General features: G+C 39.9%; 1 protein-coding gene across 13 annotated transcripts in view; it reads right to left on the bottom strand.

Annotated features, from left to right (window-relative positions):
- Positions 1–18576, bottom strand: part of OTOF (otoferlin) — a 2911272-nt gene that overhangs the window by 591842 nt on the left and 2300854 nt on the right. For all 13 annotated transcript variants that reach the window (XM_044062838.1, XM_044062837.1, XM_044062844.1 and 10 more), the window contains exons 20-21: positions 15646–15736; positions 13533–13649 (exon numbers count right to left, since the gene is read on the bottom strand). In XM_044062838.1, coding sequence (XP_043918773.1) covers positions 13533–13649; positions 15646–15736 — 208 coding nt within the window. The remainder of the gene's footprint in view (positions 1–13532; positions 13650–15645; positions 15737–18576) is intronic.

The raw sequence follows: 18576 nt of genomic DNA, 5'->3' as shown, positions 1-18576 counted from the left end.
CACTAATTGTTATGTCCTTATTGGATACAACTGAAATTTTGAAACATCATGTGACTAACCTCCAGTATTTATTGAATTATGGGATTTTTAACTGTTGTCTGATGAAGGGGTAGATCCCTGAAAGCGCTTACCACTGTTTTGTAAGGATTTATTCTTTGTAACTTTGTTTTGATTTTTTTTCTTTATTTTTGTAATAAATTTCCCAGCTATGGTACTGTCAGTTCTCTGACTTTTGTTGCTTTTCACTTTTCACTGACAGTTTTGTGCTTAGAGAGAGGATATTTACTTTTACTTTTAATGAAGAGGCTTCGATGGGAGCGTTGAGAAAGGAAGCCTTGAAGGGTTCCCCGAAATTGCACAAGTGCATCCAGGCATGCCGTCTCAGAACAACGCCTGAACTTGCTGCTCTAGCTGCTTCTTCTGATGCGTGATATATCAGGTGCATGGAGGAGTTAGATATCAATTCAATGGTGGCCAGCTGAGAGGCCACTTTGTCACAGACCTCATCAGACACGGCACCAGCCAAAGTTTCAGAGAGCACAGAAATTAAATCCCTTTGAAGCCTGGTAAAGTGTGCCATATAATTCAGGGACCTAATTGCAAAGGTTGCTGATGCAAAAGTGCGCTTCTCTATTCTGTCCAGAGCCCGGGACTCTTTGTTGGGCAGATGGACAGTCTGGCTTTCTTCTTCTGCCAGGTCCTTCTTGATTGCGGCCGCCACCACCTGAGCATCTACAGGAAGACCTTTGGACCAATGGGGGTCAGTAGCAGGAGGGGAAAAAATTTTATCTGGCCTCTGGGGAATGGCCTCAATGGTGTCAGGAGCCTTCCACACATGCTGCAAGATGAGCCGGACCAGTTCGTCAACAGGTGGAGTAACCCAGGAGGTAGGGGGCCAGGTGCGAAAGGCCTGGAGGAACACAGACTCTTCAGAGGTCGGATTAGAGGGCTGCCAGTCACCTCTCTGTTTAAGGATTTCAAGGATATCACCAAAGAATACCTCAGAGGGTGACCGAGGGGACCCTTCCCCATCATCAAAGTCTGTGTCTTCAGTAAGGGGCTCCTCTGTGTAGTCCATGTGCTTCCTCTTGCACTAGCTTTTTCAATGAACTTCCTCAGAGGGAGAAGCTGGGGAAGACAATGCAAAAGGGGTTTCCTGTGGGAGTACATCCTGAGGCCCTTGCACCCCAGTGTCCGCTAGGAGCGACTTGTGTACATTGCGGTCTAGGGGAGGGCAGGGAGATTGATAGCACAATATCGCCAGCCAACACCAAAGCCTTCTCCATTAGTTGGAAGGCCGGTCCACCTGAAGAGGGGTGAGTGTCCAGGACAGGGGTCACCCCTCCCCTAAGTGGCTCAGCCTGCCGACTCGGAGTCCCTGGATGGCTGTGAAACACCAAATTACATACACCACAGCTGACATTCTGGGTTGTAGCAAAACTCTCCTGCCACAAAGGCAACTATGGTTCCTTAGTGAGGTCCATAAAGGGAACTGTAGAGGGGGAAGACTGTGCTGTATCAAGGGGCTTCAAAGGCAATGAAGGAGGAGAATAAGTAGGGGTTTTTGGCAAAGGGTGATCACCTCCCAAGGAAGGATAGGTCCTGGGGGGTGGGATACCTCTGGCCAAAAGCACTTGATCCACAAGACACAACACGTCATGTTCAGAGATGCTTCTAGTGGATTTCAAGGACATGGCTGAGGGAGAGTCAGGTCTATCCAAAGATGGGACAAGCTCAGTGCCCACCTCACCAGTCTGCACTGAAAACAACGGGGCCGTAAGGGACTGAACTACAGGTGTCTGCACCGAGGAAATCATCGGTGCCGAAGTCATGGTCTGCACCGACAATAAGGTCGGTGCCAAAGTGGTTGTCGGCACTGAGGCTGGGACCAAAAAAATCGGTGTCAATAACTGAGTTGTCAGTGCCGGGTAAGGTGTTGGAGCCGATGTGTTTACAGTCTGTACTGACTGGATAGTCGGTGCCAGTGGAGAAGTCTGAACCGAGGAGCCCCTCGGTACCGATATGGTAAAGGGCATGCTAGTCGGTGCCAAAATCACAGATGGTGCTGATGGCCTCGGTGCCGAAGGTCTAGGCACCAAAAGCGCTGGAGCCGAAAAAGTCAGATCCGAAGTAGAAAGCTTAGCCTTCTTGGGTCTCGGTTGGTGGGAGTCCCCAGCCGGGGACGAAGGAAGAGACTTGGCCTTTGTATGACCAACAGTCTTTTTCTTATGGGATCTTGGAGAGGTTGAAGCCTCCGACCCAGAAATAGCCTCTGAAAAAGGAGATTTGAGTAGCCCCTTCAATAACAATTTATTTTTCCTCTCAATCAATGTCCTGTTAGAGAAGTTCTTACAAATTCCACAGGGCGGGTAAACTGATAAATGAGGCACACCCAAACAATATGCACACGGAGAATGTGCATCTGAAGTAGGTAATTTATGACCACAATCTGAACATCTCTTAAATCCTGGCCTACATTTTTTATCTGCCATGATAGGAAAGAAGGAAATCAGAAAGAATACCAACAATGGTACAAGAAATACTGGAAGGTAAAGAGGAAAAGGGGTTTGCCAACGATGGTAAAGAAGAAAATACCTTGCGATAAAAAGGATGAAGGGGATTGAAAAATTTCAAGAAGGGATAGTCGCTAAATGTGATAAGGTAAGATAAAACAATTTAGCAACTTTTCTGAGATAAAAGGTTGTTTTAGACTAGTATGACAACAAAATATTGTACTTAGCTCAAGAGAAGTAGCTTGACACGACCAAATGGCAATGCGGCAAACTAAATCTGAGGTAACAGGGGAGGGTGGCCTAATGGTTAAGGTGTTTGCCTTATAAACACAAGGTACAGGGTTTGAGCCTCACAAGGGATAATTGGCTAGGCTTAAAATGGCTCGCAAGGGCAGTTAGCCTAGTATGAACCTATGACCTATGAGGGGAATTCTGAGTATGAGTTTTAGCTCGAGAGTTTGTAGCTGACGCGAGCTTGGAAGATTGCCAGCTCAGTTCCTCTACCCATACATAAGGAATGAACAAGGATTAACAATATCAGATCATATGTTCCCAGTTATCTTTTTCTTCCCCATCATACCTCCAACATTTGCCAACTACCTGAGGAAAAATTCTTTGGAGTCTGCTTGGGGTATAAAAGTATCTATACAAACATTTCCAGGTAAAAATCCTAAATTGTTATGTTCCCCCATTGTTTCTTTGTGAATTGCATATCTTGTCTCTCTTCCCAATCTTTTCTGACCTCTTCTGATTTATTCCTATAGTTATCATAGAATATTTTATATGCGCAACTAATCCTTTTTCAACAGCAGCTTCTGTTTTAGATTCACTTATAAACTCAACCAGTGCAGGTTTTTCATTTAGGATTTCCCCATCCTTTTCTCATTGTGTATACTCTGATATCAATCCCTGATAGGGAAGGTAATTACTAGCCTGCAAAAGTCATGTCTTCTTGGCCTCTTCCCATTCTATTACCTTTCCTTCTCTAATTATTTGTTCTCAATATCTTGGTTCCTTTGCATCTTTCTCCAGTAAATTACAACCCTCCTTGTCTATTCTGTTTACCTGTATTTGCAGTCATCGTTATCAGCAGAATCTCCTTTTTCCGTTCCTATGTTAGTTGAGTTTTTACTATACTTTCTGCTACTTTATGAATAAAATATTCTGTAAGGCTGCTGTTATTCTCCTTAAGGATATGTGTCCAAAATCTCATTATTTGCTTATTTCTTGAATTGCACCCCGCTTCATCATCATCACTTTCCACTTTGAATTGTAGCTTTCTGCTTTTGTTATGTCTAACAGCTTTAATGGTGTAGCTCTAAAATATCCCTTCAAATAAAGTAAACTTAAAGCTCCTTGTTCTACTGGGAGCATCAACGTATCCCACTTGAATCTTGCCCTCTTCCCCTCCCAGATAAAATCTTTCAGCTCTTTTTTTATTATTAACTAGAATTTCCCCTGTTCTCAATAAAAATATGCTGCCTTGTGTATGATAAGTAATTATAGGATGAAGATGGTTACAAATTATGAGGGAGTACTGAGGAGGTCCAGGTAACATGGAGAGAGAGATAGTAGTGCAGAGAGATAGATGATAGATAGTTGTAGATTGTGAAGAAGTAGCTTTACATGCAGATTACATTACATAAAAGATTGGTGACAGTAAGGGTTGGTAAGGTCTACAAGAGGATAGTGAGACCAGCTATGTTATATGGGTTGGAGACAGTGGCATTGACAAAAAGTTTGGAGGGTTCCGTTCTGCAATTAGTAAGTGTTATTTATTAATGGAGTGTGTGTGTTCCTGCTAATTTATAGAAGGTTCCGTTCTGAAGCTGAAGTGCCATTACAATCACTTATGCTTATCCATTTTCTGAAGTGCATTGCGTACATTTTCTATAGAGTTTATGGTTTACTCTGCAAGCTGAAGTGCAGTTGGAATCACTTATTGCTTATCCATTCTCTGAAGTGCTTATGTTTTCTATAGAGTTTGGTTTTCTCTGCAAGATGAAGTGCTGTTGCAATCACTTATTGCTTATCCATTCTCTGCATATGTTTTCTGTAGACTTTATGGTTTATTCTGATTATGTTTTATACAGATTTTAGGGTTTATTTGTGTTCTGAAGCAAGGACATCAAGAAGTGTACAGACTGTACACATTACAATACAGTTTTGCGAAGGAGGTAGCATGCAAGAGAAAGGCACTAGGATCCAGAGGAACAGAAGCAGCTGACATCTGACACTTGCATAACTATGGGAATGAGTAATTATACCCATTTCCAGTAATTTAAAAATGAAGAGGATATCTTGTAGGCCTGAAACATTGCACAGCTGGAAAAAAAACATTATAAGGTTCTGAGCTTTGAAGTGCATTCAAGAGAGCTTTTATATTGTACCCCTCTGCCTGAATAAAATTGTTTTTTTTTTCTCGTGGAGTCTGAGCTAGAGAGATTGAGGTACAGCTTTCTGTTTACTTTTGCGATCAATGTTTATAGCCATAATTCATTAGAACTGTTCGATGATTTTGCTTTTTTTTATGAAATATGAGGCTTAAATGGCTTCTGAAATTTTCAACAGATGGGAATTTTGTTGTATATCTGCTTCTTTGTACTGTTCTTTAGTATTAGGTCTAATCACGCATGGGTTTACTACTAATACTGTTTGTTTTAGAGGTGTTATATCTACTGGAAGACATAAGTCCTGTCACATGCTATTGCAATAAGACATGAGGACTGTAGCAGATGCATCCTAATGCAGGGTTAGAGGTGTAATAAGACTTGAGACCAGCAAGCAGAGTGTTTTTATATACTGGCAGTACATCGCATGTAGTGCATTAGCCCACTAGACCATTCGGTTGTTAAAAAAAAAAATCACCGCAGGTCTCAAACACAGGCCCCTGTTAACTACAGCATAGTGCATTAGCCCACTAGGCCACTCAGCTATGTGGCTCATGCAGATTGCAGTGTTTTAGTCCACTTCCAAAATTGAGCACTTTTTTTTTTCACCTTTGTGCCTCTCCTCCAAAACCTTCCTGTTGCCTGAGACAATGTTGGGTGTCACTATACAGCATCATACTCATGGCCATAGGATTTTTTTTTTTTATTTATGTCCTATCTATTTTTCTGCCCCAACACTCTATGTGTAATGACATAAGGCCATTACTGTCAAATGAACATCCGTTGGGGCATGATCTGTTATTCTCTAGGTATGGCATGCATGTCCATTATCACAACTAGGGCTGCTAATACTGCTTATGACCCCTACTGCCTTACTGCTATAGGTGAGATGGTAAAATACTGCAGCCTTTCTTACCCCACCCATGAGCATCTCAAGTACCAGGCTTTCTATATGAACTCATGTCACTTGAGAGACTGTCAGGGATCCCTCCCTCAGTATGTACAAATAGTCAATAAAATTGAGCACATTTTTAATACTATGCTGCTGCTGTTGTTGAGACAGAAAATGTGCCTTACTTCAATATACAATGCATGAAAGAGTGGAGCAACAATATACACTCACAGTATTTGTTTATGTATCTTTGTGCAGAAAGAAAATCATACACAAGCTTCTTGCAAAAGTTTCTAATACACTAAACTACACAGCACTTTAAGTTTTGTAAGATAAATCAAAAAAGATCAAAAGCCTGAAGTTCTAGCAAAAGTGGATTGGTAGAACATTGCCAGTTTCCTTAGGAATTATTTAAGCCATGGACAGAGTCAAATTAGATTGTGTTATACATGATGAGAACATATGTAAAAGATTGCTTTTGAAATCTATTATAATCTTATGCTATATAATACAATGTAATACTCTGGGGCCATATTTTGGTTGTCTGTTCTTCAGTCTGAGTTTGAAAGTTGATATCCCACAATTCCATTGGAGTGGGTGGGGTTGTATAATTATGTATACAAATTTTATGTTAATCAATGTGTACAGCTTTGTACCTATTTTTCATGGGCCTTTGTCTAGATTTTTGATGTTTCCAGGTTGAGAGGTATGCTGAGTAGGTAGGACATTAGTTGAGTTTTAAATTATGTCATATTGCTAGAGTGATGCAGCAACAGAATTTAGTGAGGTGGTGGGAGAATAGTGATTTGCCATCAGAATTGTTGGGTTTGGATACATGTAATAGGTATTTGCCTGATGAACGTAGTGGCATGGAAGGGTTTTATATTTGGATGAGGCTGGAAATGGATGAACTGTTGTTAGGATTATACATAATGCTATGAATTTGTGGAAATTGTGAGTAGGTTAGATAATGTGGGAATTCTAGCCATTGTAATTCCCTTAGGACATTATATAAATATTTCCATTTGTGCTTTCTTTTGAATTGCACATTTCTTTGCTTTATTTAAATTTTCATAAAAGTTGTGCCAAATGTTTTTGTGCTCTGGAGTTATTATGAAAACAACAGTTGCTTAAAAGCAGTCTTTCTAAACTCATGCATACTATCCATGTACTCCCTTATTTTCTCTTTGGCACTCTGCAAATGCAACTCTTCATGTTGTGTGAGATTCCTCTTATTTTGTAATACTTTAACCTTTGTCAGCCCCTTTAAATAATTCTTACTACTTCTAACCAGATCTCTTTTTCTTTTATTTCTACCCTATTTTTAAACTTAATTTTCATTTTATCCCACTCACTAGCTATAACTTTGGAGTACTCTGTTATTTTCCTAACAACTCCTGGGTAATTTCCAATACCTACTCTCTAAATTCCTTTCTTTTTAACAGGTAGGTGGTGAAATGCCAGTGTCTCATCTTTACTTCATTATAGGTTCATAGATAGGTTCATAGTTTAGTGCTAGGTAAACTGCCCTTGTGAGCCATTTTAAGCCTAGCTAATTATCCCTTGTGAGACTCAAACCCTGCACCTTGTGTTTGTAAGGCAAACACCTTAACCATTAGGCCACCCTCCCTGCACTTTCCTGTAATTAGTAAATGTAGATTGGATGGCTTTGGTATATCTGCATAGCTTGCAATTACTGTATTCTTAGCAACCATTTTACATGCATTAATACAAATACCACTTCAGTTATTGTACCTGTGATCAGTGTTGCACAAGTTTTTCTTCCTAGGCCAAAAGAAAAATATAAAACCTAGTACACCAGATCCTATGGGATGCTGCTGAAACTTTGCACTTCTACTTTAAACAGCTTTTTATTTTCAATTACTGAGGCCATATGAACACCAGCAGCTTGAAATGGCAATGCTATCTCACATTAAAAGGGCGCCTGCACCCTTGTGTCAGACGTGTATAGGCTTAGGACCCATCTGAGTTGTCGAGTGCTGGAATAAAGGCTCAGTGAGGTGCTTTCCTATTGGTAGACTGTGTTACAGCTGTTTAAATTAACTTGCATTTAAGCACCATATTTACATGAGTTTGCACTCAGTTTGCCATGGCTGCTGAGAGTTTGGCATTCTAAGCCTGAAATCTGAAGTGCATCAAAGAGAATCCAAGACATCCACTGAAATCTTCAAAACATAAGTATAATTTAAGCCTTTATTCTTGCACATGTATACTGTTTTTCTCTGTTCTGCTGGTTTATTTTATATTGTTTTTACTGCTGTGACTGTTTTATTCTGCACTTTTTTTTTTTTTTTTTATTCATCTGCCATAGCACAGTCTAGACTCAGACTTACTGAATCTAGACTGTTTGATATCACTGGAGCACTAAAACCAGCTATCTTACATTAAGAGGTTTCCATGCACCCTTGTGGCAGAAGTGTGTAGCTCAAGACCCATCTGAGTTGGAGATTGCTGGAATAAAGGCTCAATGAGGAGTTTTATATTGGTAGACTGTGTTAGAGCTGCTTAAATTAGCTTGTATTTAAGCACTGGGTTTGTGCGTAGCTGCCCAGTGTGCATCGCGGTTTAACACTGCAGTGTATACACACAAATGCTTAGAAAGACAAATTTTCCTTAGATAACTGCTAGGGAACCCTCTTAAGCTTCCATACTTCTCTTCATAAAACGCAGTTGTGCACTGCTGCCTGTAGAGCAACCCAGCTGCACATTTTGAGGCTTTGACACAGGCTGCTACTCCTAAACCTCCCCACTGATTACATGATTTTACTAGTCCTACAGCAGAACCTGGTCCATCTTTCCCACTCTCCACTACTTATTACAGAATACACCTGTCATAATGGATGGACAGTTTCCCACCATTAGTCTAGCTAGCAAGATTGACATGGGCATCCTGAGGCAATGTAGCAATTGCCTCATGCATAATAACAACCTATTACTCCTAAAACATACAAACATAATATGTGAGAGATGTATCTATACTATGAATCTGGAATAAATGCTCTCACTCTCTCTCATTTAACAACAAATCAGACATCAAACAATTTGTCAACACACACATTTCATATCTTCCACAAACCAAGTGCATAACACATGAACCCACGTACACAGAGGTACTCATTAGAAGTTTACCAAAAGGCAGATACTGCACAAGTGCAAACCTTCTGCACACAATGCAGTCACAACAGAATCCACTGCACATAAAAACATACTTATCAGTGTCTCCCTCAATAAGGGTCTAAGGCAAAACACCTCAAAATCAAATGTCTTGGTCATAGGTGACTCCATAGTGAGACACACAGACGTCCCTCTCACCAGGCTGGACAAGGAGAAGGTCACAGTCAGCTCCCTGTCAGGTGCCAAGTTCCACCAAATCACACACACTCCAGTTTCTCAACAACAAGCACTGTTATGACTCTGTCATAGTCCATGTTGGAGTGAATGACTTGAGATGTACCTCACTGGACTATATGAAGAAAGACATGACTGAGCTTTCAGATTATGTGTCCCAGACAGGTATGTACCTAGCCCTAAGCAGCATTCTACCTTCACCTAGCATGATGCCTCAATACAAACATAAAATGATTAACTTCAACAGTTGGCTTAGCTTCTGGTGTCAGTCCAGGAGGATCCAGTATCTGTCAGCTTGGGATGATATGGTTGACAGACCATGCTGCTTTGTTAGAGATGGTATTCATCTGTCACCTCTTGGCTTTCAGTTATTGGCAAAGGTACTTGCTTCTCTCATAGTGCTTTTTTTAGACAATGTCATAAGAATGAAATTCTCAATGTAAAAATATCCTCTAGAGATAAACTCAAGATTATGTTGGTTACTACTAGGAGTATAAATCAAAAACTGCACTCACTGGAAGCACTCCTTACTCTGGAAGATGCCGATGTCTATGCAGTCACAGAGACGTGGTTCAAGGCCACAGAGAGTACTCCGGCCATTCAAGGCTACAATGCCTTCCACACGTTCAGACTGCAAAATGAACATGAAAGAACCAAAAAGAGGAGGTGTATCCATCTTCATTAAAGACAAATGCAGCTCAAGACTCATTAAACAGTATGACTCCTTAGAGTTACTCCAAGATCAACTAACCGTAGGAAAGATCCCCTCCACATCATTGTTAGCTAAAGGTCCCCCACCATGAACCATGAAGATGACACCATCTATCTGGACCTACTTGAGTCACTCATAGTACAGCCAAACACCCTGGTTATGAGTGACTTTAATTATCCTTCCATCGATTGGGAAACATATATGAGCACAAACATGCTTGCCTAAGATTTCTGGACTTTGTTAACACAAATGTTCTAGAACAGAGAGTGTGCACCCCCACAAGGGGCTCTAATATTCTTGACCTGGTACTCACCAGCATGGGAGAATCACTGCACCACCCCTTGTGTGGGACCATCCCTGATAAAGTCCGATCATAAATCAATTTTGTTTGAGGTAACAATCATGCCTGCCCCCTCCTCCCTGAAGCAAAAAGGTTGAAAAACTTCTCCAAAGCAAAATATAGCCTCCTAAGCAAAGGCATAAATAGTTTCAACCCCCTTGCCACCGCTGACAGTAATGACTACTATATGGAGGTGTACACAAATGCCCTGTATAAACACCTATACAAATGTATAGACTCAGCTGTACCAGAACAGATCAAAACAAGGTCCTCACAAAAAGCAAGCTACCCTGGTGGACATCTAACATAAATAGGTTCTACAACAATAGAAAGAAACTGCTATTAAAGAACAAGGAATGGTCTCAGCAGAGAAGGAACACCCTCCACAGCTGTAACAAGCAAATTAGACATCTAGTAAAGTTCTCTAAAGTTAATTATGAAATTAAATTAGCACCCCTAGCTAAGGACAATCACAAGGCATTCTTTACCTACATCTGAAATCTAAAAGGGAAAACCCAGCTTTCTGCTGAATTGGTAGTGGACAATACCACTCATACTGAACCTGAGGACATCGCAAACCTGCTAGCAAGCATTTTTGGCAAAAACTTCATTCCTCCATACTCACCAATCATACCCAAAGCATACCTGGCACCGATCTTCTACCTAGTATCTCCAAACAGCAGGTTATAACCGCAATTTTCAAGGCCAAAACACAGCCTTTATGGGACCAGATAACATCCCTGGCTGCCTACTAAGTCGTCCAAAACAGGAGTTAGAGAAACGACTGGGCACTCTGGCACTCTCTTCAACCAGTGTCTAAGTACTGGCTTTGTTCCAGCAGAGTGGAAAACAGCAACCGTAATCTCCTTGCACAATGGGGGTCCTTCAGTCAACCCTGGGAACAATAGACCCATAAGCCTAACCAGCCTCATCTGTAAGACCATGGAGAGAATCATCATAGATCTTATCAACAAGGATATAGAAGACCTTCAATCACTTGACCCAACCCAGTTTAGCTTTAAGAGCAGATCATGACTGTTAAACCTGGTGGACTTCTTTGAGAAAGTCACCAAAGTCCTGGATGAGGGCAAAACAGTACATACTGCTGATTTTGACTTAGCCAAGGCCTTTGACACAATCCTCCACTCAGGCATCATTGAGAAACTCACCCATCTGGGGATTAACCCATACGTCATTAGATGGGTAGCCAACTGACTCACCGATAGAAAGCATACAATCAAAGTTGGGGATTCCACCTCTATCAGCAGACTTGTTACCAGTGGTGTTCCCCAAGGATCTGTGCTAGGCCCCCCTACTGTTTGGAATCTATTTCTCAGAAATCCATGTGAAAATAGATAGACTGTGGCTTACCGAGTTTGTTGATGACTGCAGACTGGGTGCAATCATTGAATCCCTCAACAATGTCAGCATACTACAGAATGTGCTTACACTGATAAATGAGTGGTGCCAAAACCATGGACTTAAACTTAATGCAACAAAATGCATTATCATCCCCTTTGGCAAAGCAGACGTCCCTACAAATCACAATATTAATAATACCCCCCTAAGTTCAAACCCAGTGGTGAGAGATCTGGGAATGCAGGTTGATAGCAAACTTAACTTTGATCATCATGTGTCCACAGTGGTAAGGAAGGCATTCTATGCTGCATACCTCATAAGTAAGGGCATAGCATCCAAAGCTAAGGAGGTTATAACTCCCCTGTAGTCGTCCCTCATCAGACCAATAATAGAGTATAATGCTCCCTTCTGTATGTACCTGACTAGACACCTGCAGCAGCTGGAGAGACCTCAGAGTTTTCTCACCAAGAAAATTCAGGGCATTCAACATATGACCTACATGGACAGACTGAAGGCCCTTTCACTGTACTCTGTATCGTATAGACTGCTTAGAGGCGAGTTGTGCCTGGCCTACAGACCCTGCCTTAATGGATATGCTGCAAATCAAATGGGACAAGATTCACTCACTCTAGGGACCATCACCTAGCCTGTAACATTAATAGGACATGCTGGAGAGACAGATGTGTCTTCCAGAAGTTGCCACTCCTCTGGAACAAACTCCCAATTCACATTATACAGAGCACATTAATGACTCTATTTAAGTGTTACTTGGACAATTGTATGGGACACATTTACCCCAGGGGTTTCTCCTATGTCCCTCTTGGATGGGGCAGCTGGTGCAGATCTTAGATTTGCATTGCAAATATAGACTATATATCTTGATCTGTAAGAGAACAAGATTATATCATGGCTAGGCTTGTAAAGGACATAGGGCCAATAACTTAGTAACCTCCTATGATCCTATGATCCTATGAGCCTATGATCCTATGAAATGTAATGTGTGGAAACCATTATTTGGAATTCCCTGTTATACAATCAAACAATTACAAATTATGTGTTTTTTTTGTTAACTATTAAATGCTATATTTGCAATCAAATCTTATTCTAGGTCTAAGTTTGCTTTTCAGCCTCAGTAGAAAATAACCACTAATGTACTTGTGGTCATAAATGTTCTAATTCGTCAAGCAAACCAATATCTGTTATGCTTATTAATGGTTACACTGACATTTGCACATAAAACAGAATTAAGACACAAAACTGGAACTGTATAGTAGATGCAGATTTAGAAAGTCTGAGGGGAGATCATTTTTCTAATTCATTTAAAATAAAATGTATCCAGTAAAATGAAATTAGCTACAAAAATTAACACTAAACAAACACAATGTCAGTTGGCAGCTGCTGACACTTAACAGTTTGAACTCAATAAGCACCATACCAAGAGCTACAAGCTGTGTGGGTGCCTGTGCTACTACCTGATTGGTGCTCTTGTATGTGTTTACTAAGCTAATCAAGCTAATATGTGTGGCAAGTACCACCACCTTTCTGTTATATGTATTCATGCATACAGAGTAATATTTTAGTAGCGCTAGCACTAAAGTTGCAGCTGAAATGTTAGTGATTAGGCTGCAATGACTGTAGCTTAAAACTCTGACAGCAATGTAACTCTGAAGCCTAAAATCAATATTCAGCCAAGCAGAGACCATCAACTATGTTAGCTTCCAGGTGGCACAGCTGGATGCAGGATAAAGAAACTGGCCTATGACAACAGTAATTTTCTGATACTACAGATCACAGTACTTTTCTCACATGCCACAGCTTAAGGCTGTGATGAAGACTGAAGGATAAGTGCCATATTAAGAGGGCTTGGCATGCCATTAAAAGTTTTATTGTAGCTGCCAACTTTGCATCACTCATACTTTACAGAAGTCCTCATTTTTTGGGGAGTCCGTCTTCTTACCTCATCAGCAAGGAAGCGTAGTTTTTGTAGGAAGTTCATCACCAGTTTTAACTTATCTTTTACAGTATTCTTTTTCACCTGAGATCTCAAGGTCTTAGCTTGTTGTGCCATGTTTTCCTAAAGGAAGGAGAAACAAAAGACAGTGACAGCTGTCTCACATGAGAACAATGAGCATGATTGGTGTTCATTATATCAATTACAAAACTTGTATTTTTTACTGTATTGCAAGTTTATATGTAATTAAACTGATTTTTTTACTGTAGTGTATATTTGTATGAAAGATGTTATTCGCATAACTTGCTGTAATTAAAAAAACTTGCTTTTTACTACAGTACCTGTTTGTATGAATTTATTTATACGACTTAAAAACTTGCTCTTTAATGCATTGCAATCTGCTTCCTTCTGACTGCGTTCACATTTCTACATCTGAACAAAAATGGAACTGTTCCACTCTCAAACATCTTTAACAGCTTATGAGATGAGGGTGAAGAGCAGTTGGCTCTGTCTCAACCAGCATGCTGTTCCAGTACCGCAAACCAGTGCCCTACCCTCTCAGCTTTTCAAAAAAAAAAGCACTTTACTGTAATATGCTGATCACTACATTGCACTGATTGTCTTATTACAGTTACATCCATGTCCCCTTCCATTGAAGAGCAAGGAAAAAAAACACTTTAATTTAATATGCTGATCCCTACATTGCAGCAATTGGCTTATTACAGTTAGATACCCCACCCCCAGCTCTTCCAATGAAGAGCAAAAACCAGACAAACAACAACAACAGCAAAAACAGCCATCCCTTCTACTGGCACCAGAACCTGGTGGCCAGATGCACAACATACACCCACCCAGTCCCAGCCATTCAGACCCTGTTTTTGTGCTCTGTGGTACTGTCAGCAGTGTCATCATTCTGAGGAGCTTGTTTTGTTTTGTAGTCTTGACTCTCTGGGCACGTTCTCTAGTGTCCAAGAGGTGATCATGCAATGAATGTTTGCAATGTACAAACATCTATAATAAAGCAATGTTAAAAGATAAACTCTTGAACATTTAGAAGAGCATGGAATGAATCTGAACAGCTTTCGGTGAATCTCAGATAATTAAATAAATTCAGTCAAACATGCATGCATAAGCACTACTTACTCTACAAAAGGGAGGGCTTCCCACACCCCATCACTATTCAGGGTGCTTCACTCCTATATCCTCAAAAACATGACTGGAAGCAAGTTAAAAATGTCTGAAATCATCACTTGACTGAATGCGGATTGACCAGATTGTAATGAAAATTGACTTGTGGACATAAATGAAAGTTATTAAAATCTAGTCTCAGCAGAGAAACAATAAATTCTGTATGTTCTATTTCCATTGTTGCAATATGCTTACAAAAATGAAGTCCATCTATCCATCTATCCATCCATCCACAACCCTTTTTTCCCATTTTTTGCACATGGAATTGGGCTGTCACTTCACAGTAACAATCACCTAGTCCCGATTTTCACACCACCAGGTGAATAGCTCGACTACAATTGTCCTTCCATACCACAGACTCACACCTGCAGCCAATTTAAAGTGTCCAATTCACCTACTGTATGTATTGGAATGTGGGAGAAAACTAGAGCACCAGGAGAAAAATGAAATGAACACAAGGAGTACAGGCAGACTTCACATCAATGGAGCCCCAGATGAGAACTGAACCAAGGTGACAAATATTGGGCAATATAATTTATACTTTATGGTGATACTGAGTCTCATGTGAGAGGAACAACACATATCACTTGTGATAATTGTGGGCATGTATGCATGTGTGTGTGTGTGTGTGTGTGTGTGTGTGTGTGTGTGTATGTGTGTGTGTGTGTGTGTGTGTGTGTGTGTGTGCGTGTGTGTGCGTGTGTGTGTGTGTGTGTGTGTGTGTGTGTGTGTGTGTGTGTGTGTGTGTGTGTGTGTAATTGTGAGATAGAAAGAAAAACAGGAAGCAAGACAGTTTCCTCAGGATATGTGGAAACGTACTCTATAAAGCAATAAATATTACTGCAATTTTTTTATTAGAATGCAGGTGTTCATTTGCAAATCAATATTCATCATTTGAAGTTTTAATATATATATATATATATATTCATACCATTTCCCTCATACAAGACTTTAGTCTCTCACGATCAAGCTTCGTCCTCCCAGGCTGGTTTTGATCTTTGTTTGCCAGGGTCACAAAACGACTACACAGTAAAATAGAGAAAGGACACATAAGTAAGGGTACAGTGCCAAAATTGTCAAACAACTTTCTCGATTGAAATGAGTGTTATCTCCAAAAGCTGCATTGCAGCACATTTTATGCATGTACAAAAATATTTAACAGACAAGCACTCCAGACTTTGACTTCCAAAAATAAATTGTTAAAGGTCTGATTTACTAAGGCAATAAATTAAGACGGGGGGGGGGGGGGCTGGCTATTTTACAAAAAAATCACATGCCTTAACTATTATGAATCTCTCTCTAATTGTTGACTGTCCATATCTCAGCAGATTATATGTCCTGAACTGTTTTCTTGTGCTTATGATGTGACAAAAACATACATATACAGACTAAATCATTTGACAGCATTTAAATTTGCTAAAAAGAGACTCTCCATGTCTTTAGATAAGCAATTAAGACTTCTGCTGTTTAACTGTTTATTTCCAAATGAAGGCAGGTATCTACTGTCAGTCATCTCTGAATCATCACAAGTTTAATAAACAAATTGATGCAAGGTTTATTAAAACATTTGTAGTACTGTTTGACTAGTTCATGTCAGCATGTACTGGTTGTGTTACATTCCCTTATTTTTAATGAAAAGTGCAATTTAAACTGTTTTTATTTAGAAAACAAAATGAGAGTGTGCATTTCTGGCATCTTTAAAAATCTGAATTAAATACATATGGCCTTATATAACAGATAATGTGGAACAAACGCACCCATGTTTCTTTGAGTGATGTGTTTGCACTACTCTCAATCAATCTATCTATCTATCTATCTATCTATCTATCTATCTATCTATCTATCACTCTTTTTCCTTTTGTTGACAGATCCCAGCAGATATATGCCTTATTCTCATGGAAGGCTCATAGTGATGCCTTTGATGTCTTACAAGAAATTTGGCATGGATACCAGGGAGTGCTCCCTGTTCTTGTCTTAAAATGTGTTTTTTGATGCACTTTTGTTGAAGATGTGAGTGGAGTAAGCTCATGGGCACAATGTTTGTGGCCAAATCCCTTGTAGACATTAGGGAGCATATGGAGGTACTTGTCTACAAGGTGGCTGATTGTTTCAGTGGGAAGCATGGTGTGCATTGCAAATGCCAATGGCATGACAACCCTGTGGGGTTATGAACTTACACAATTCAACAAGATGGATGCTATTGCTGTTTTTCATGGAGACTCCTTATCAGATGAAATTATGCTTTATCTGAGGGCAGTTACGGAGTCCCATGTGATTAACAGAAGCTAAATGAGGTATCATGTTATGGACAAATTTGCTGACAATATATCTAATTTACCCACGGTTGACTTTGTCAGACAAATGGTAGTCATGAATGATGCATGAATCTGTATGGTGTTGAAGATGGTCAGGAGTTGTGTAGCACACTGTTGTGTTAATTACCAGCATTCTCAGTGAAGCTGTTAATGGTGACATTGAACAAGAGAGGTCACAGTCACTTCACAAGGAAGGCAGCTGTAGAGACAGCAGTACCTGTTGGTGCTGCCTATGTGTGATTTGATGGAGGTGTCTTTCCTGCCAGACAAGTACTTTGGTTTAAAATGATGAAGAAATCCTTAAAATTCAAGTCAGGACAGTTATGACTCTCAGTCAATTAATTTAGATCCCTGACATGAATATGTTTCAAATAGAAAAAAAAAACATTTTTGTGAGGAAATTTTGAATGGAAAATTGCCATGTAATATTACCACAAGGAAGATGCAGGTGTTGCACCAAAATCATTGAGGTGATGAAGAAAACATTATTTCTTAAGTAAACTATTCTCTGTTTGGGGCAAATTAAAAAAAATGAAGGATACAGTAGGTTTGTAGACTAGTGGTAAGGAGGGGCTGATTGATCTGACTGTTGTATAAAACCATACACTTACTAACGTCACTACATTTGTATGGAAATAGGAGTATACAGACTCCCTCAAGTTTTGTTTTCTTCCATGAACACACTTAGGTGCAATATCCTTAAAATGATGCATTAACTTTGACCAAAAGGAAATTCTGTAGAAAACAATGTTAAACTTTGCATCAGTTTTGGATCCAGTAAACATTTCTAGCTACAGTGTGACATTATTAAATGGCTGCAGAGGTGAATAATGATGACAGAGAACAAGTGAACCACCACATCATACCAGCAAGTAAACATCTGGACAGATGGAACAAGTGCATGGCAGACCCCAGAAACAAATCCACATGGTGGAACCATAATATCAACTAGCTTTATAATAAAAAGAAAATAATTTTGACCAACAGCAAGAAGAGTAATTCCAAGAATGTTACAGCCCTTGCTACTGAAATAAAAAAAACAATTCCGGAGCTTAATAAAATCAACCAAAGGCAAGTTTGAAGCTAAAAAAGCTAACCAAACCAAAGATAATCAGAAGGCATTTCTTAGTTATGTTTGTAATCTTAAAAGTATTACATAGCAATATGCTGAGCTGATTGTGAATGATGTTACCTACATTGAGGTTGAAAATGTAGCAAACCTACTGGCTGATAAATTTAGCTCTAACTTTGCCCCTCTGTCCCTCAAGATATGCCTGAAACTGGCTCACCTCCAACTAGAACATGAAACCAAGTCCTAAAAGTGCTATCAAAAGCTAAAAATATTGTATTGATGGGTCCTAACAATATCCCTCAATTCATCTTAAATAGCATGAAGTGTGATTTAGCCATGCCCCTAACCATACCTCTCAACCATACTGAATTCCTCGGTAAATACCGGTTTTGAGGGCAAAATATTGGAGTGCCACAAATTCCCGAGTAGCCCTTTTAATTTCCGAATTTCCCAGGTTTATTTATTTTTTTACCAT

The sequence above is a fragment of the Protopterus annectens genome, chromosome 2.part1, assembly GCF_019279795.1.
Source record: "Protopterus annectens isolate FY-2018-M chromosome 2.part1, PAN1.0, whole genome shotgun sequence".
NCBI lineage: Eukaryota > Metazoa > Chordata > Ceratodontiformes > Protopteridae > Protopterus > Protopterus annectens.
This window is presented reverse-complemented; position numbering and strand designations above follow the sequence as displayed.